Here is a 20,714-nt window from a genome sequence, read left to right as displayed (position 1 = left end):
GAGGTGGCTCAGCTTCCAGTACACAGGTGGCCCACAACCTACCCTAACTCTAGTCCCAGGGGATGTGATTCCCTCTTCTGGCCTGAGTGAACCAGGCATTCATGTGGTGCATAGGCATGCATGCAGACAAAACACTTATACACCTGAAACACATGAAACTTCTTTAAAAGACAGAAAGATTGATCCCTAAGGTCATCTTCCCCCGTTATGCAGTGTTGGGGGCGGTAAAGAACAAACTCTATCGCTGAGTTATACATCCCTAGACCAGCCACATTTACAATTAGTTTCCAAACTGTGGATGAAACTTTATTATCATCATCAGTGTACAATACAATCATTAGTCAAATATCAAGTACTTGAAATAGCATAATGGAAATACAAATTTAAATGCTAAGCAAAAAAGATAATGGGTAGGTAACTTTGTAAGCAAATTACCAAATAAAAAGACAACACTGGCTGCCTGTTGACTTTTCGAACATCTTCCACATAACACCCAAGGAAATGTTTTATACTATAAAATTCTATATATTTTTAGGAATTTCAAGATTTATATGAAAAATGAAATTAATTTAAAAATTTTTGTTAGAAAACATTAAATATGAACCCAATGTAGAAATCTGAAGGTAGACTATCCTTTGGCAGAAAATAAATAGATACAAACATCTTAAAATAAGTACAGGTTCAATAGGATCATGGGAAAAATATATATCTTTACATTTTGTATTAATACTGAAATCAGATCAATACAGATTTAATATCATTTTAGGCTAACAATAACTCTGCAACACAAACTTATGAGTGGAAAAAATAAAATGTAGGAGGAAAAAATTTCTGCATATATTAAACTTCACAGACACCAATATACACTATTTATATGCAGGTCATGTGGCATGTTTTATTATTCCAAAACAGTTGAGCTTTACTGGCTGGTCCCCACTTAATGAGTACGCAGTATTTACACTGACTAAATAAAGCTTTTATAATTTAGACAAAAACTGAACATGAAATGCACAAACACTAGCATGAGCTTATTAAACACACTTTGGAAAGGAAGGGAAGACATGTTCATCTACACAAACATCATCAAGAGCAGCTCTGGACTTTTACATTTATTCAATCTTTAAAGAGCAGAAGGTTGTTCTCGAAACAGGAAGGTCCTGTGTTGCAGTCCATCCTTGTAAGTACGTCAGTGAGCTCAGCTGAAAGGAAAAGGCTACACGAGTAACAGAACATGAGGACTCAGGACTGCAAACACCTTCCAGAGTCCTGCACCTGAAAACCAGATATTCACAAGATACAGGCTTACAGGGACTGCCTACTCTCTCTTCTGTGCTGGCTATTTTATGCAGTAGTAGGTTCTAGAATAAAGTTTCTTTGAAAAAATAAAGTACTTATAACCAAGTATCTGTAAATAGATAAATGACAAAATTTCCAAATTGTCTCCCAATGGATTTTTTAATAAAGATTAAGGGCTTAAAAAATATATAGAAGTGCATTCATGTAAAAATGTTTAAAAATTAAGTTTAGAACATTTTCCAGTGTAAATATCATGGATCTGAAACACGTGCATCTGTTTTCTAGTTTGTGTTGTGTAAAAAGTTGATACTATAAAGTACTGTGCAGTCTTAAGAGGAAATCCCAATGGGTTTACCACCAATCCTCACGGTACGTGGGAACTTGTACTATGAACTAATTTAAAGCATGAGCTTCAGAGAAGCAGCCTGACCTCATCCTGTCAGCCTCCTGTCCACCAAACCGCTGCCTGCTGTTTCTGCAAAGGCTCAGAATGACTTCTGAGGGGATGCACAATTCCTTCACAATGACACGTGAAAGCCTGGCACTATGACAGCTTTCCAATGGAGTGTCAATCACTTCTGTAAGAAGTTAACGCCCACCTTATACTTGACACCCATGATGGTTTCTATCACATCAGAGTATGGGGAGTGTCTCCTGGCTCAGATTCACTGAGAATCTCTAAGAAGAAAGTGCAGTGTCTGCAGATGTGGCAGGCAGGAAATCCAAAGGACAGCACCTTCACTAGACATCTGCCAAAGTCCCTAGAAAACAATTCTAAATACCAGGGACACTAGCATGAGAGAATGCCCTTCCTAGGGAAGACTAACATCTCGTGGGGCATTCCTTGGCTCTCAGCTGTCAGAGAACTGGCTAACTACTTTGCAATATTTGCATTTACATGGTTTTCACTGTTAATAAAAGAAAATATTTTTTTACCTTCCAAATTGTTCTTGCTTCTTCTATAGACAAGTATATGCTAATTACTACTCAACATTACACTGAGAGCAAACCTGACAGTACTGCAAACACAACTGTAATTTAAGGAGCCAACAGGAAATACGCTGGCAAGCTAAAGGCTTGCACTAGAAGATGTTCGCCTTTTAAAATAACAGGGTGTGGGAAATTCGGGAGAGAGGGGAGAGAAGTGCAGACAAAAACGTTTAAAGGTCTTCAGTGCTCCTCAAAATCACATCTTAGAGAAAACAGCGGTTTCTTTAAAGAGAAAATGTCATACCATGTAGTGTCATAAGGCTACTGAATGAGGACCCAGAAAGAACAGCCAGACTAACTCAGAACATCCAAGCTGCCTTTGACCAACAGACCAGCTTTTCAAGTGAAGTGGACTGGAAAAACAACCCTTTTATGGCCTTCAGGGTAAGGTAGGGTTTTGTGCTTTATTTATTTATGGTTCTTTTTGACTGAGAGGGGAAATTTAATAATTCAGATTAGAATCCCCTGGGTTAAGTGGCACACCCATGAAGACAGCAGGTCCCAATGTCTTTAAAGGAGTGGCTGCTGGTGGTAACTTGCTTGCGGCTGTGCAGCTGGAGGTGCAGGAACTGCCACTGGAAAGCCAGCCAGCTGAGGCAAACTGGATGCTGTGTGCTGGAAAGAAGACAGCTCTGCAGACATCCCCATGGGCTGTGTGTACGCAGCTGTGCCAGCAGCCGCCTGAAGACGAGAGCTCTGGCTCATGTAAGGAGGATTGGAAACAGTGTCCTGTCCAGTGCTGCAAGTAAAGTTTCACAAAGAAAATCACATTTACTTTTGCCCAAGTTGCAGCAACAGATCACCATGACAAACAGGCCTTTTCCATTTTTGTTTCCAGCTTACGTAGCCATCATATTAGTAATTTAGCTTGTTGGTTGGTTGGTAGGTTTTTTAAGACAGTATTTCTCTGTGTAGCCCCAACTGTCCTAGAATTCACTCTGTAGACCATGCTGGCCTTGAACTCACTAAGATCTGCCTGCCTCTGCCTTTTGAGTATTGAGATAAAGGCATGTATCACCCCTGCCTGGCATAATTATTTTATGTCTACCAGAAGGCCAGGACAGGAAAGCTGACTCAGGGTGTGAAGACAGTGTTCATTGTGAAAGCACAAAGAGTAAACCTGGATCTCTAGCGAACCCCAAGGAGGGAGACAGACTCAGGCTTTTTGTCTGACCAGTCTAGCCAGACAGATAAGTATTTCAGATAAGTGAGAGACTAGACGGCAAAAGCTAGGTGGGTGGAGGTAGACTGCTCAGCAGCTAAGAGCACGGGCTGCTCTTCCAGAAGAGCAAGCTTGATTCCCAGCACCCACACGGCAGTTCACAACCATCTGTAACTATTTCCAGTGGATCTCAGACCCTATTTTGGCCTCGAAGGCATCAGGCATACATAAGGTCCAGACTGAGACTGAAGAAGACATCCTGACTTCTAGTTGTCATACATGCCCATATGGGCAGCAAACTAGCAGGTAAAGGTACCCACAGAAACACCACTATACAATACACAAAATTAAAGAAAAAAGAAAGGAGAGGGAGTAAACAGTGGCAGGCACAAGGTCACAAAAGTGGCCAGAGAAGCACCTGAGACAAGCTGAGGAGATGGGTGAGGAGGGTAAGGATTCCATACAAGCACATCGAGGAAGGGCAAAGAGCTACAGTGGAGAAAGGCCTAGCTCCAAGTAGGAGAAAGAAATCTGACAACAAGGAAACTGTTCCTTCTACCTGAGACGACAGTGAGCAATGGCTGCCTGCCTGCCTGCCTGCCTGTCTGCTTGTCTGCCTGTCGGTCTGTCTGTCTGTCTGTCTTTAAGGGCAGAGTCTTACTTTATAGTACTATGTAGACCAGACAGGCTTTGCACTCACAGGAATCTGTGTGCCTCTTCATTGAAAGTACTTAAGATTTTACATTTTTTATTTAAGCCTCGGGGTTCCATGCAGTAGTTATAGTTACAATGAGATGATATCTTGTAATCTCTTGTACATTATAATAGACTTTCAATAATAAGCTAAGGGAAAGGAATGTTCACAAAGCAACAGCAGGTAAGATTAGAAGGCTTATTTAACTAGCTTTCTCCAAAACCTCTCACTCAAAGTTCTGAAAGCACTGAGGATGCAAACTGCACTTGCCTGTGACTCCTGTGGCAGCTACTGAGAAAGCAGGGGCCTGCTCAAGATGCACCCCATGCCATCACACCCGCAAGCTTCCCTGTGACAAGAGCTTAGCATACTCAAAAACAGAACAGTGTGGTCTGCATCAGACCCTTGCAGAGTGTTTTGGGACTGACCACACATCTCTGCATCAGACCCCTGCATGGAGTGCTTTGGGACTGACCACACATCTCTACATTAGACCCCTGCACAGAATGCTATGGGATTGACAACACAGACAGACTGATTCACTCACACTCAAGAGGGAAACAAACCATACCAAACAGAAGGATTTTGCTTTTCTCCTATTTCTACTATGACATAAATATATTTAAAACATATTTAATTCTAAATCACACCAAATATGTTGCTTACAGTAGAGGATTAATGTTGATGATGTACCAGGTCTTTCTCCAAAATACCTACTGGTACTCAGAATAACAAAACCATAGTGTAACCCAGAGATACAGGTTCACTTACTTTTCAGGTAGTTTTTATGCCTACTCATGGACTTTGATGAAAACGGACCTTAGAGAGCAACTACAAATAACACCGAATATATATTTTCTGTCACAAAATAAATAGATAGGAAGATTTAAAATATGATTTTCAGAGAATGCTGGTATAGAAATAATAAACCAAATTCCATTGCCCAATCTTACTTCCTTTTACAGGTGAAAGCAGTAACTTTTTTTTTTTTGAATATTTAGGAGTACATACAGGTAAGTGGCCCCCCTAGCACTGCTTCATTAGGCTAACTTACCACAGCAAGGTACTAAGAATACCATGGCATCAATCCCTATGAAGGCCATTACAAGATAAAGATTTTTGCCTAGGGTCTTAACTGTGAGTTTAAATCTTAGCAGCTATCAAGGTATTATTTAAAGCAGCACCATTCTACCCAGTGAGAGCAGCAATGGCCACTTCAGCAACTCCACTTAAGAATAAGAACGGGAGAGCTGGCACAGCAGCACACACCTTTGATTCCAGGACTCAGGAGGCAGAGGGGATTGACCTCTTAAGAGTTCAAAGCCAGTCTGGTCTACACAGTGAATTCTAGGACAGATAGGTGTATGTAGAGAAACCCTGTCTGAAATAAACAAGCAAGCAACAACAAAAGTAAATATTGGAAATGTTACTGTAAAGAGAAGAGTATGTAAGTTCTTGTTCTAAAACTAAGGAAAATTAACACAGCTCTCCAAAACTTACCTTAAATATGGAGGTTGGACAGTATGTGCTGTTACTGAGTTCATATTTGGAGGCAGAGATCTCAGCGAGCCAATAGGATCAGGTCCTAGGTTATAGGTCTGGGCAACATTTACTTGGTGAATGCCATGACCCAGGTAGTTTCCACCATGTGACTGGACTGGATATGTCTATTAATCAAAGAGAAAAAACTTTGCTGTCTCAATGATTTAACTAAGCATACCTAAAACTTTAAGACATAAAAGAAATAAAATGTTTAACTATTCAGGGTACAATCTGATTCTACTGATCTTTCCACACTGGAACAAAAAGTGGAGAGTCTCCAATTTATGATATCTAATCAATGAACTTTTGCAATGTGTTTAATTGTTCTTTGATTTTCCAGGAGTTTTGAAGAAAAAAGTGGGAGCTGTATTTTTAAGTAGAACGTTGGAATCTATCAAGAGTGCCTATTAACATACACTGTACCATAGAACCTTCCCTTGCAGGGAAACCCATGATTACTCCAGATCACCATGAGAATGACTACTCTAACTCCCCCACATTGGAGAGAAGGCTGAAACAGAGTACCTCTCTGCCTGTGGGATGGCACTGGTAGGTGTGGTCTTGCTGGGGAATTGTGTCACTGGGGGGTGGGTTTTGAGGTTTCAGATGCTCAAACCAGGACGTACATATGTGTGTGTGTGTGTGTGTGTGTGTGTGTGTGTGTGTGTGTGTGTGTCTGTTGCCTGGTGATCCAGATATCAAACTCTTGGCTCCTTCTCCAGCCATGCCTGCCATGACAACAGACTAAACCTGTGAACCTGTAAGGCAACCCCAATTAAACGTTTGCCTTTATAAGAGTTGCCGTGGTCATGTGTCTCTTCACAGCAATGACTAAGACGCCTGCCTTCAGAAGAGATGAGAAGGAGCTATGAAATAAGACAAAGGGCATTCTTAGGAAACTGCAAAAAGTCACTGGATTCTTATGTAAACCTATGTAATTTTCACAGTTAACAGCCCTGTAAGGACAGAGTCTACTGGCCTACTCACAACAGCATTCAAAAAGCAATCCATATGTTTAATAAATACATTACAGTACTAATCATTGCCCAAGTTTTATTTAAAGCAAAGATTACATTAAAATCTAGTATAATAGGAATGCCAAATAAACTACATTAAATGCAATGATATCCTCTTTAGCAATGACTGGCAATCCACTGCCAAAAGGCTGAGACGTAGGAACCGGCTTCTGGGGCTCACCACTTGTAAGTGTCCTTCTCATACATAACCCATCCACTCTTAGTATATATGTTTTTCAAAACAGAATAGGAATTTTTGAAACTTCAAACATTTCAAGCAAACTCACACATGAGTTAATGTATTAAGAGGCTGTGTAAAAACAGTAAATGTTAGAAAGCCTAAAGAAGGAGAAAAGATCAGCTGTACAATCTGCAGCCCAGAGACCTAGCACAGGAGCGACCTCCCTTTACAGACATGAAGCAGATATACGGTTCTCTGTACAGTGGAGCAGACATTTCTAATTTATTCCAATTTCACAGCAGCAACAAACATCTTTTTAAAAACAGAAGTAATGGTGAATAAACTTCAGGAATCTTTTTTTTTAACCCAGAAATCCTTTCTAAGCTCATATGTAATCTTCAAAAAGTTCAGAGCATGGCATATTTGATAAATGCTTCTCCTTCTCTGGTGTGACAGTTACCACAGTAACCATTTAAAAAAAATACTTAGCAATTACATTGTGTTACATCATCTAATTTATGCACCCACATTCTAGTTGTTCTCCTTGGTGTCTCCTTCACACACTCCATTGCATGCCAGCTTTCATAGATTACATGAATTTTGCTCATCCACACTTAATTTAAATTTAATTGACCAAAATTTGAAAAGTGCTTCAGAATGGGGATACTGAAAAACTGAAGTATTCTCATGTCAGCTGGAGGCATAGGAAGAACTGGGAAGCGATGCTGCCAATGGGCAGCTTCTGGCAACTGCATCTCACAGCCCTGAGCAAAGCTTCGTCACACAGACTTTCAAGTCGTGAATCTAAGAAAATGTAAAGCATGCTCTGAGGATAAAAGAAGCTCATTAACTAATCTTTAAATAATCACCTAAGACATATTTGAAAGGTTTTTAAAGAATATCCGATTTCTTGTTAAATAGTACCTAGAGGATTTTCACAGCAGGCTCTACATAAAAGGATCCACACTTGGGGCTGGACAGATGGCTCAAAGGTTAAGAGCACTGGCTGTTCTTTCAGAGGACCCAGGTTCAATTCCCAGCACCCACATAGCAGCTCACCAATTGTATGCAACTCCTTTCCAGGGGATCTGACACTCTCATACAGATATATTATATACATATTACACACACACACACACACACACACACACACACAATCCATACTTGATAATACAGGACTTACATCTACAAAAAAGATTTATACCCCATACTTAGCTTGCTTACAAAGGCATATAAAGAGCCAGAAACAGTCTTTTCAATGTGTTAAAAATGAACTGGAATGTGTCTGTGAAATAGCATATCTAATCTTTATGGCTAACACTGTTTAGATAGTACTTCCTGACACCATCAAAGTTCAGTGTCTGTATATGAAGACCCCCCCACCCCTGCCAGCTCCATACACCAGAGGCTTGGATGCTGGGAAGTCTGGATTTTAACAACTTGGTATTTAAGAGCTAACTTTACCAATGAATCAACCCATTTGTTAGTGAGTCCATGGTTGAACATGCTGAAAGAAGGTGAGGACTTCCTGGAGAGAACCAGTCACTGGAGGCTTTGGAAGGTTGACTTTGTCCCAGACCTACACTGCACTGCTTCCCAGCCGCCAGGAGGATGGAGCACCTGTACTCTACCACACTGCCCTTTGGGGCGACGACAAGGGAGCCAGCTGCCTATGAACTGAGACATCTGAAATCACTAGGCTAGCCAAATAAACTTCCTTTTAGTTGACTTTTCTCAAGTACTTTGTCACAGTGAAGGAAAGTAGACACAGTTCCCAGTTTTGTACTTTGTTGTTGTTGTTGTTGTGAGCCTAATCTTTAATGGCTAAGCCATCTCTTCACATCTTTCCAGCCCTAGTTTTATAATTTTTTACTTGTGGGCAACAGATCTTTAATATAATGCTCTTAAACATTTTATTTAAAAAAAAAAAAAAAAACCTGAATACTTTCTGAAAAGCAGCGCTCACCTGCACTGGGACCCCAGCCGCTGTGGATGGGTAATGTGCCGGATGCAGCTTTGAATAGACTGAGTACACAGGCGCTTCGTTCACCAATTTGTTGTACAGGTCCAGAGCTTCCAGCACCTTTACATTCAACTCAGACAGTTCTGAATGCCTCCTGATGTACAAGACAAGTGTTTTCATAGTAACGCCATGACCGTTTACATGATGACCGGTTAGTACATTTCTATTCCTACATCAAGAGGCTCTTTTCATATGCAATGAAAGGACATTCACAAAAGAAAACTGAGAGGAGAAACTGTTGAGTTCTGTCAACAGGCTGGTATGTCTTCCTAATAATTACGGAAAAGTCAAATACACCTCATAAATTGCAATCAATTCATAATTTGGGTGCTAGAATTTAGCTTAATACATTATAGATTATGTCAAAAATTTAATTACAAAGAAAAATAGCCTATGTTTCAGTAGAAGGCTCTGCCTTAATTATAAATCCGACTAACACAGTATGTAGATAGAGACCCAGAGCCCTTGAGAAGTATACTGTGACTTAAATAGGAGCATGATGGGAAAAAAGACATACACATCTTATCAGATCCACCAGAGGACCACCAAGTAAATTTTTTAAAAAAATATTATCAAGAAAACACATGTAAAACCAATATATACACAAGCTAGTCTCCACTGTTCTCTATTCACTTAGTGGCTTAGGGTAAGCATTTCCATATTCACCCAGGAACCCACACAGTGAAATCCTTCTGATTAATAAAATTCTGCCTACTCCCCTGGGAGTAATGAATGACCACGTATAGCCATTGAATTTGTATAAATTAAATGGCTACTTTTTGTGTGGCCTAAGACATCTACAAGTGTATACTGGATGGGATTCAGTGTGTACAAAGAGAGGTGAGAAGCAGAAGAAACGGCCCACCACACAAATGGCCGTCTCTCCTTTAGTAACATGTTATCTGAGCAAACTAACAGGTGCTGTTCCTTCTCTGCAATAATCACAGGCAGGCAACCTCTATCTTCAGAAGTATCTATCTGCTGCAAAGCACCCAAATCTACAGAAAATAAGTGTGCATATTAACTGTACGAATCTGGTCTATATAACCCAGTGTACTGATGAAACACTGACACAATAGTAGAAGGCCATGAGCGTCATGCATAAAACTATCTTTCGAGGGCTGGAGAGATGGCTCAGCGGTTAAGAGCACTGACTGCTCTTCCAGAGGTCCTGAGTTCAAATCCCAGCAACCACATGGTGGCTCACAACCATCTGTAATGAGATTTGATGCCCTCTTCTGGTGTGTCTGAAGACAGCTACAGTGTACTCATAAATAAAATAAATAAATCTTTAAAAAAAAAAAAACAAAACTATCTTTCGCGATTCGATAATCCAAGGTAAAGGCAAGCTTTTACAGAATTACACTCAGGACTATACTAGAACAAGTAAGGACAGTGGAGTTTCTTTTCCTTGAAAGACAAGGTCAAGAGCACAAAAGAAAAACCAGCAAATGAAGTTACACATAACCAAGAGCAAGCTTTTATGAAATGGGGAAAGAACACAGAACTTAGAGGTTAACCTGAGCTGGAGAGACCAGGACTCAAGCTGGTCCTGAGGAAAGGAGGACAGGCAAGGTGAAAACGACTAAGGACAATCAGAATACACAGAGCTAGAGCGAAAAGGCCAACCTGGTGCGGTAGAAAGTCGGATTACAACCGTCTGGAATAGTCAGGACACGGTAGCAGTATGAAATCTCATGCTTTGTGATGACAAAGTGAATGTACAATTTAATTTTCTAACAAGACAGTTTTACTCTCATTCCTGGACCCCATCGGAATAGCAAACTGCTGCTGATTTATTCAAGGAAAAATGATTTATATTTATCTTTGAATTTGTCACAGGAGCAAACAATCCATGAGACGATAAAGCACTGTCCAGCTAGAAGTTGCATATGTACCCTCTGCTATGAAACACTGACATCAGCTAACCTACTCACTGCTGGACAGCCAGTTTTCATTCAACGTGAACTGACAACAGAAATGGGTACTCTGAGTTTTAATTCCTTTAGATATATTTCTTTAGTAAAATTCTTATTTAATAAAAGTGATGTTATGTTGTCATATCTTCCACTATATGCATGACACCATTCCAGATCAGCAAGTAGTTTTCAACAGCAATGATTTCTACTGTAAGATACAGAATGTTTAATTTTGAAAACCAATTTCACACTGAAAGGCATTTTAGCTAGCTGCATTTTTATGGTCATAAATAGCATTCTGTTGAATACCACAACATCTGGTCATTGTACAGCTCCCCAGATTTGATTTAGTATGCACTTCACTATTTCTTTCTCTCTTCTTTTTTTTTTTTTTTTTTTTTTTTTTGGTTTTTCAAGATAGGGTTTCTCTGTGGAGCCCTGGCTATCCTGGAACTCACTCTGTAGACCAAGTTGGCCTCGAACTCAGAAATCCACCTGCCTCTGCCTCCCAACTGCTGGGATTAAAGGCGTGCACCACCACTGCCCAGTTAGTATGCACTTCAAATGGTTTGGGTAAAGAATATTTTTTAGGCCCAGGAAAATGTGTACTGATACTGCTAGCCACATGTATGGCAAACTAGTCATTTTTTGCCTCAACTTTCCCATTCTGATTACTCACTAATCATTAGTAGCAGATGTATAAGTAGGTGTATGATACTTTCTCTAAAACTATGGTCAATCTACCACTGATTATTTCAGTTTTGTAAAAACACAAAGGATTTGTAAAAAATATGCTATGGAGGAGTGGAGAGCTGGTTCACTGGTTAGGAGCACTGGCTGCAGTTCTCAGGACCTAGGCTTGATCCCCAGCTCACAACCACCTGTAACTCCAGTTCCAGGGATCGGATGGCCTCTTCTGGCCTCTGTAGGCACCAGGTACATACATGGTGCTCAGACATACATGAAGGCAAACACTTACACACATAAAGTAAAAATGTTAAAATACATAATGGAACAAACCATTTTCCCTGAATGAATCACTGTTTGCCATTCATAGCTTTTAAAAAGATATATTAGAAAATTAAACAACCTAATTCTTTTCTTCATGTATGATTTGTAGAGCAGTTCAACCTCTAGGGGCTGGAAAGGGAGGAGAACAGAGAGTAATTCCTTCCCCTTGGACTTAACCGCTCAAGCTTCTCCTCCCAAATTCAGAGAGCTGGGAACATCCCTGTCTACCAGCAGTGCTGATGTCTGTTCTCAGAGCAGCAACCCCAGGGAGACGAGGGAACAGGAAGGGAACAGGAACACAGAGACATGAGAGAAGACAGGGGAAGTCGCTGCATCGCATTTAGCTCCCCAAATAAGGGATATCTCACTTGCTGTATTCACAGATGTCACTCCTGGGTCTGTCACAAGTCAATGCTCACCTAAAACGCCCATTTTCATGTTGTCCTTAATTCACTTCACTCTTTAGTACTCAATTCCAGCCCCCAAACAAAGTGACTGGTGTGATAAAGTGCAGGGGTCCACGGCTCTATGCATACCACATTACTGCCACTGATGAAAATAATGTTCCCAAAACAAAGAGCATCACCAGAAACCAGCTTTGAGAGTCTGGCAACTGAGAGTCTGGCAACTGAACAGTAATTGCAGTAGATACTCAATCCCATGAGCACTTTCACCAGCTGTAAACCTGCTCAAAACAAGTAAAGGCCTCCTCACCTATCAATCTCTTCAAGTTTTTCATCTATCATTGGACCCATTTGTTGGCAAATATCTGTAATACAGAAATAATTATAAATACAGAAACTTAATAGTGCTTAAGTCAGTTTCAACAATCTTTAAACAAGAGAATATGCATCATCATTAAAAATACAGAGAAATAAGCTTATGCCAGAAAAGAGATGATAAAAAAATCTATTTATAGTACCTTACCATCATAAATTACTATCACAAACCAGAGGCAAGGTCAACATTAGAATAAAAATTTCATCATGATCCTGGAGTCATTAGCCAAGTTTACAGGCTGTGACAGTTATCCCAAAGTCTGAAGAGTTTCTACAGAACTCTCAGCTAAGTAAAGCGAACCTGCTTCATAGGTATAAAGTATGTACACGCATGCACAAACATTAAATAGCAATACTTTTCATTTACGTAAGAGCTTTTACAACGCAGGGCTGATAAGATGGCTAAGCAGATGAAGGAGCTTGCAGTACAAGCCTGGTGACCTGAGTTTGATCCTAGGGACATTCATGTGGAACAGAGAGCCAGTTCCACAAACATATCCTCTGGCTTGCACATATGCGTATGGCATGCTCACCCACACATACACCATGCACATTCACGAGTGTGTGTGAATGCACACACACTAATAAAAATGCAAGCACCTCCATATAATTTCCAAATGTAAAAACAAATATAATAGAGGAATGCTCCATATTCATAACCAAGCTTCCTTCTATTAAAAAAAAAAAAAACTAAGCTTTATCTACTCACTGTACTTTTTTACAAAGGGCACTGTTTGGTTTTGTAGCTTTTCTGACAGGCTAGTCTAGACTGGTCTTGAACTCATGGCAATCCCTCTGCCTTAGACTTCGTCATGTAGGAATTACATGTATAATCCCCCTATGCCCAGAAGCCCAAAGTACCAGGATTTTTTTGCTTGTTTCGCTGGTTGGTTGCTGGCTGTTGTTTGGTAAGAAACCCAAGAAGGATTCATAAAACACAAAACACCTGTTTTTGCTTTAAAGTCTTAGAGACTAAATGACACGCAGTCAGAAGACAGTTAAACAAAAATAAACTTTTACACTTTGATTTGATTTAATATGATGTGACTTTTGTTTTGTTTTTTGTTTATTTTCAAGACAGGGTTTCTCTGTTTAGCCCTGACTGTACTGGAACTCGTTCTAAGATCTGCCTGTTTCTGCCTCCAGAGTGTTGGGATTAAAGGCGTGAGCCACCACCACCCGTCTATGCTGTTATTTCTAATTCTGCCTTTTCTTTAGCCAGTTTCACCAGTGATCTTACAGAAATACAAAGACTCCTTTTGTGAAATGGACACAGGCTCTGACAATATCTTCCAGGTGACACTTCTATTATTTTATTATACAAGTCTGTTTGTCACCAGAATTTCAAATCTTAAAAGGCAAATAGGAAGCAGAAAAAAACCTTCAAGATCCTATAAATAAGTAATATATGTTAAGATGAGTTCAATCTTAAGTAAATACCTTCCAAGTCCAAGAGGTCTTGGGAGTCGGGTTTTGAATCTTTTGGATCTATGCTCTGGAGAATCTGCAGGGCTCTATCCATTTTACCCTAGAAAAATGAAAGGAGATTCTGAGAAGTCCAAGGAGTTAACTGCGGGGAATGGAAAAGCACTGTTCCCACATATTCTAAAAGAATAGTATATTTTTAAAAATTCTTGGTAGTTTATTAAACAAAAGGTCGATACCTCATCTATATAAACAGGCTCAGGTTCCGATTTCTTAATTTCCTCCACATCATCATCAACTACATTCAATTTGTCCACCGTTGCTACAGAAACAGAATAAGTTTTTAAGTTTTTCAACATTTACATCAACATTACAAATGAGTCGTTAAATTTCTAAGTGGTCTATTATCATCCATAGGAAGAAAGTAGAAGCTCCTTAGTCATCACACTTCATAATCAATATCTCACATACAGTCATTCACTTATGCCACAATATTTACTCAGCACTCACAGTGTGCTAAACCTCCTTCCCAGTGCTTAGATACATGCAGGGAGTGAACAGAGCCATCTGATGTTCGTGGAACTCACAGTCGAGTGGGAAAGAGAGCAGTACCCACGGCCACTGTCACTGCAGCTGCTTTCCTGAAAACTGACTGCTACTACCAAGATGAATAAATATACAAGTGCATAGATTTTTATCACTAAGCTAGTTTCACTTATAACTGTATGTTCCATCTATACTCTGACCTCCTATATTTATAAATAAAAAACTCAACCTGTACTTCCTATTTGAACAAAATATAAACCCAACTTAACCTAACTTTAAGTTAAAATAGTATAAAGCTACAACAAAAAAGTATTACATAAAGATGGTTTAAGATAATTTATAAATATGCATATCCTGAAAACTACCTAATCAAGTTCCCTGGAGCACTGCTATTTGTACTCAATTTTAATTAAACTTGGATGGAAACAAAGTTACTACAAAAAACAATGTAAGTACAGGATGAGGTCCAAGGGACTCCTGCCATATTTGGCTGACTCTGAATTAATTACATGTAAAGAGATCTCAACAAGCCACAGGGACACAGTGAAGATCAAGACAACCTTTCATGCCAGGCATGGTGGCAAATGCCCTTAATTCCAGCACTGGGAGACACAGGCAGGTGGACCTCTGTGAGTTCAAGGCCAGCCTAGTCAACAGAGAGTCCAGGACAGCTAGGACTGTTATGCAGAGAAACTCTGTCTCAAAAAAAACAAAAAACAAACAAACCAACAAAAAAACACAAAAAGAGTACCTTTTACTATTTAAAAATGTTACTGGAGAGAGGAATCTAACCTAGCGCATTGCACATGCTAGGGAATCGTTTTATTAAACTACACTCCCAGTTAAATATTCTACTGTTAAAACAGCAGGTCAGCCTCTTCCAACTATGCCAAGAGGAAAATCACTGAATGTGATATCTTCTATGCTTTATAAAGTTCTCTGAAAAGTTCCCAAGGCTCCTATCAACTAAGAAAGCCGGAGAGAAAGCAGTGCAGTGTGCATCTACCTGACTTAAGTCTCCCTTCACCCAGCTTCACTTCTCCACGCTCTTCACTCTACACTATGAACACTGTACACGAAGCATGACATTGTCACCATATGCTCTTTCTGTAGAACAGGGAGGGTCAGCTCTGCCCTCAGCAATGGTCTGAGTGCACTATGAAGCCAGACAGGAGGTCTTTAGCATTCTGGCTCTATCTCATAGTAGACAAGTTCCTCCACCTCAGCCTCCTTTATCAGGGCAGCAAACATACTGGTTCCAGAGGCAGGAGAGCATGGGAGAGTGCTGACGGGTTTAACCAGCTGCTGTCACCGTCAGCATTACTAAGCTGCTTCTGTACACTTAAGATCTCCCACAGCATGCCTGGGCAACAAATGCCTGTGTCCTCAGTGTGGCTGACTACACGGTTTATAGTCGCAGGTGAAGGTCAGTGGCCTGCAGTCATACCCAGGTGGAATAAAATGTAAAACTTAAGGACTCACAAGTCATCTCGCTCAGCACTTGCTGACTTGTGGTCCCCGCCTTTACTGCAGTTCCAAAATCATTCTGTACAGATCAGATACAAACTGCTTCTCAGGTTTTGACTTAAATTCTTATTTTATGTAATCATCACTATACATCAACACCCAAAAAATCTGCAATACAAAATAAGAGCTCCCGGGACTGACACGTGATAAATTAGTCCCCTCATCTCTCTAAGAAGTAAGGTAAGCTGCAAAGCTATAGACACACGATTAAAAAGAAAGCAAATACTAATTACTTTTTTTCTTTGTCCTTCACTATGTAGACCAGGTGAGTCAGGAACTCACAGACATCTGCCTGCCTTTGCCTCCCAAGTGCTGGGATTAGTGGTGTGTGCTACTACTCAAATGTCAATAATAAATTCAAGGGAAGATAACATCAGTGGATTGACGGTTCTCTGTGAAAGTAATACCTTTTCACCTTACCTGTCTCAGCCTCTGTGCTTAGGTCAGCTGTTACAAAGTTGGAGGGGAAGAGCCCTGTTCCTCTGTGATTTTCTCCTTCCCACCAGTTGGCGTCACTGCAAACAACATGAGAAAGGTCATTTGCTATTCTCCATCCTGTCAAGAGGAAACTAAACACAGCTACTGGACTCTGACATTAGCCTCCATCCAGGTATACTAAAAGTTGTTTTTCTTAGCCAGGCTCAGTGGGACAAACCTGTAATCCCAGCACTAGAAAGGCAGAAATACTTTTTTCTTAAATTAATGAAAAGATAGTTAAAAATATTTAAATCAAAGAAAACCTATATCCCCACGCCTATCTTTTGAAGCAATTATCAGTGACTAAACCACAAGCCCAAATCCATCCTTCCACACTACCAGCATCCAAGGTAGAGGCAGCTCCCTTCCCTCTCTACTTTCCATCCTTTCACACACATAAAGAGAACTGAACTGACACGTGTATGGAGACGTGTGTCACTCCAGGGAGAGCATATAGTTTCATGATTAATACTTCTGGTGCCACTCATCTCTTTAAAGTTCTATGACAAGAGCACACACACTTAGTCATTTCTGTGAAGATGAACTTCTACAGCTCATTCCAGGTCATTCCCAGTCTCCCAACATTATAAAGACTGAAGAGTGCAGGGAGGTGGGAGAGATGCCTTTGAGAGGTACAAGTGGAATGATCTCTGAGTTTGAGGCCAGTCTGGTCTACAAAGTGAGCTCCAGGACAGCCAGGGCTACACAGAGAAACTCTGTCTCAGAACAAACAAACAAACAAGACTTAGTAACCACTCTGGTTAAGAAAGCCCATAAGCAACAACTATTCTAGGTTTGTTCAAGACAGTGACCTGCAAGCTAGGTGTGCTCATTCACCTATAGTTCTCAGTACTTAGAAAAAACTGCATGAGCCCCGGAGTTCAAGACCAGTCTGGATAAAAAGGCCAAAACAATGTAACTATTTCTGAAAAAACTGAGGGACAGGGAGTAGGGGGAAGGATGGACACATAGACAAAACTACTTGCTGGCTCATGCATGCTTAAGTTTTACAGATATTGTCAAATGTTCGTTAGAAAGACTGGTAGCTCACACTCCTTCTTCCCCAAGGACGTGAGGCAGTCATTTTCCCCACAGTGATAACCATCCACGCCGACATCTGATACCAGAAAGAAGGCGTCATGCTTCATCAAGCTCATCCGCGTTCTCCAGGGTTCACTAGTAGTACACTGTCTCTTCCACAAACTGCTATTGCTTTTTCTATATTGAGAGAGGGTTTCTCTGTGTAACCTTGATAGTACAGCAACTTGCTCTGTAAACTGTTTGTTCTTTTTTTATTATTATTTACTTATTTATTTTATATGAGTACATCATAGCTGTCTTCAGACACACCAGAAGAGGGCATTGGATCCCATTACAGATGGTTGTGAGCCACCATATGGTTGCTGGGAGTTGAACTCAGGATCTCTGGAAGAACAGTCAGATCACTGAGCCATCTCTCCAGCCCCAAACTGTTCATTCTTATCTTTGACTGTTTAGTTTTTCCTACTGGATCACAGGTATTTTTTTTTCATGGATTTTAGTTCTTTATGTACTTACAATGGCAACTGCTCATCTGAATTAAGACTGCCCCTGCTTTCACACCAATTCAGCAATTTTTCTCTATGTCTTACATGCTTTTTATCTGTCTCTGCCCTAAATTACTGTCTATTCTTCCAGAGACTTGTCTAATAATTCAGATTTTCTTTTTTGTCCATCTCCCATGCTTAGGTCACTAAATCATGTGGAATCAAACTGTATGTGCTGTGAGAAGCAAACTTCATTTTATTATATAAAGAGCTAATCAATGCAACAAGAATTACTAAAAGTCCACTAACGGGTGATCCTAGCCTTGCAGACTTGATTTAATGGTGGTGGGGGATACCCGGGGGAGGCGCACCCACTCAGAGGAGGAGGGGAGGGGATAGGGGTAAGGACTGTGGGAGAGGTTGACCAGGAAATGAGCAGTGACCAGGATGTAAAGAGATTAGGCAAAACATAAATTTAAAAAAAAAAAAAGCAGAAATAAAAAAACCAAACGAGCCTAATGCTTGCTCCCCTAACTGTCACAGCAAGCTGTGTCTGTTCCTGAGCCTCTCTCAGTGTCTCTCTCTATTCCAACAGTCTAGAGGAATTCGTCAGCTGCAGTTTTGTTCTCTGTGGATTCTGTTACTTGCCGTCAATCATGCTCCAAAGAGAGAAAGATTGCAGAAGTCAGCAATCCCTCAGTTTAGATTGCATGTCATCTGTTTCAGAAGTGAGTCCTCTGAGCAATACATCTGTGAGAGCCCCTACCCCTCATGCTGGCTGCCTCCAAGCAATACATCCGTGAGAGCCCCTACCCCTCATGCTGGCTGCCTCCGAGCAATACATCCGTGAGAGCCCGTACCCCTCATGCTGGCTGCCTATTTAACTTTCTGGATTCCATCATGTCTCCAAAGTTTTTCAAGTTCTTTGGGAAAAAGAATTTCAAAAGGAGTTTAACTGGAAATGCAGTTAATTCATGTGAGATGAGAAAGCCTAAATCTTTACAATACTAAGGTTTATCATGCTATTTATATGTTTATAAATACACTATATACTCTTATCTCTTAATTTTCCAAGAATTTTATAGATTCTCCATAAAGGCTTTGTATACTTTTGCAGGTTCTTCATTACTAAATCACTTTATTTTACATGTGTGCTTGAGTGTGTGTATGTGAACCACATGCATACAGACACCCAGCAGGTCCGAAGAGGAATTGCACCCTCTGAAACTGGAGTTACAGATGGTTGTGAGCTGCCATGTTGATCCAGTGAGCCAAATCCAGGCTTTCTAAGTCCTCAAAACTGCTGAGGAGAATTTCTGTTACTATTGTGAATGACACCTTTCTTACTACATTTTCTAAACATACCACTGATTTTTGTACAGTAAGTTTGTATCTAGTAACCATAACTTAAATTTAACTGTTAACCAATACCACTGATTCTCTTGGACTTTCCAAACGGACAGTCACAGTTATCTGAAAAGAAACCTTTTTATCTACTTTCTAGAAATTTCATGTGACAAACTATGATTCTTAAGGGTGCTTTTGATTTTTCTTTTTCTTTTTGATAGGACTAGGAAGCATATCCAAAGCTTTTTCATGTTAGGTTCAAACTCTGAGCTAAGGAAGAATCCTAGGATTAATGATAAAGCTATCTCCATGTCTCTGAAGCATTTCATTTACTGAGTTCCACAAAGATATAAAAGAGCTATTCATCACCTAACTTCTTAAGATCAAAGTATAATGTATCAGTAGCCCGGATATTCTGTATGCTAATTTCTACATAAGCAAGGACTCTCCATGAAAACATGGCCTCCTCACTTGTGTCTGTCACACGGGTGCTTGGCTACAGCAGAGGAAACACAACTGAGACAGGTGACTCCTCAAGACTGAAGCTGACTTGTCAAGATAAAAAGGAAATTAGGCTTTTAGAATAAAAACGGCATTTTCCTGCATTCATTATGGAAAACAAGAAAATAAAACAAACAAAAAACCCTACCTTTTGTATTGAGATTTTAAAAAGGAGATTAAGGTTCTCCCATCTAGTTTTAGGTCTTGGGCTGGCAACACTACTCAGTTAAAACAGCTTCCCAAGGCTGACAACCTGAGTTTGATCCCTAGGACCCATTGGTGGAAGGAAAGAGTTGTCCTCTAACCAACACACATATGATACAGCACACATGTGTGCCCTCCCATAAATAAATGGGTTTAAGTCTCAGAATCAAGGAAAACTCAAGCCTTTCTCTTCAGCTATGAGCCTAACCAGAACTCCCTGATGACCCTTATAATGACAGTGGCAGAAGGAAAGCAATGTCCTTGATGAGTAAGATCACCCCATAAGAAAACCATGGCTGCCACGAGCAAAGAAGCAATAAACTCAGACACTGCGCTGATACTGTCCCAGTCATTTCCTTACAGATTCTTACTTTTTTTTTTTAAATATACTTTTTTTTTAAATATTTATTTATTTATTTTATTGATGAGTACACTGTAGCTGTCTTCAGACACACCAGAAGAGGGCATCCAATCTCATTACGGATGGTTGTGAGCCACCATGTGGTTGCTGGGATTTGAACTCGGGACCTCTGGAAGAGCAGTCAGTG

The 20,714-nt window shown here is 40.2% G+C and overlaps 1 protein-coding gene across 1 annotated transcript in view; it reads right to left on the bottom strand.

Annotated features, from left to right (window-relative positions):
* Nucleotides 1-280: 280 nt before the first annotated feature.
* The window catches only part of Stam2 (signal transducing adaptor molecule 2), a 48,174-nt gene continuing 27,740 nt past the window's right edge, over nt 281-20,714 (bottom strand). Inside the window, exons 8-14 of the mRNA XM_028769167.1 lie at nt 16,532-16,626; nt 14,278-14,360; nt 14,054-14,141; nt 12,549-12,603; nt 8,848-8,998; nt 5,643-5,809; nt 281-3,025 (exon numbers count right to left, since the gene is read on the bottom strand). Coding sequence (XP_028625000.1) covers nt 2,797-3,025; nt 5,643-5,809; nt 8,848-8,998; nt 12,549-12,603; nt 14,054-14,141; nt 14,278-14,360; nt 16,532-16,626 — 868 coding nt within the window. The 3' untranslated portion in view covers nt 281-2,796. The remainder of the gene's footprint in view (nt 3,026-5,642; nt 5,810-8,847; nt 8,999-12,548; nt 12,604-14,053; nt 14,142-14,277; nt 14,361-16,531; nt 16,627-20,714) is intronic.

The sequence above is a fragment of the Grammomys surdaster genome, unplaced genomic scaffold (genome assembly GCF_004785775.1).
Source record: "Grammomys surdaster isolate TR1022 unplaced genomic scaffold, NIH_TR_1.0 191, whole genome shotgun sequence".
NCBI classification, from domain to species: domain Eukaryota; kingdom Metazoa; phylum Chordata; class Mammalia; order Rodentia; family Muridae; genus Grammomys; species Grammomys surdaster.
This window is presented reverse-complemented; position numbering and strand designations above follow the sequence as displayed.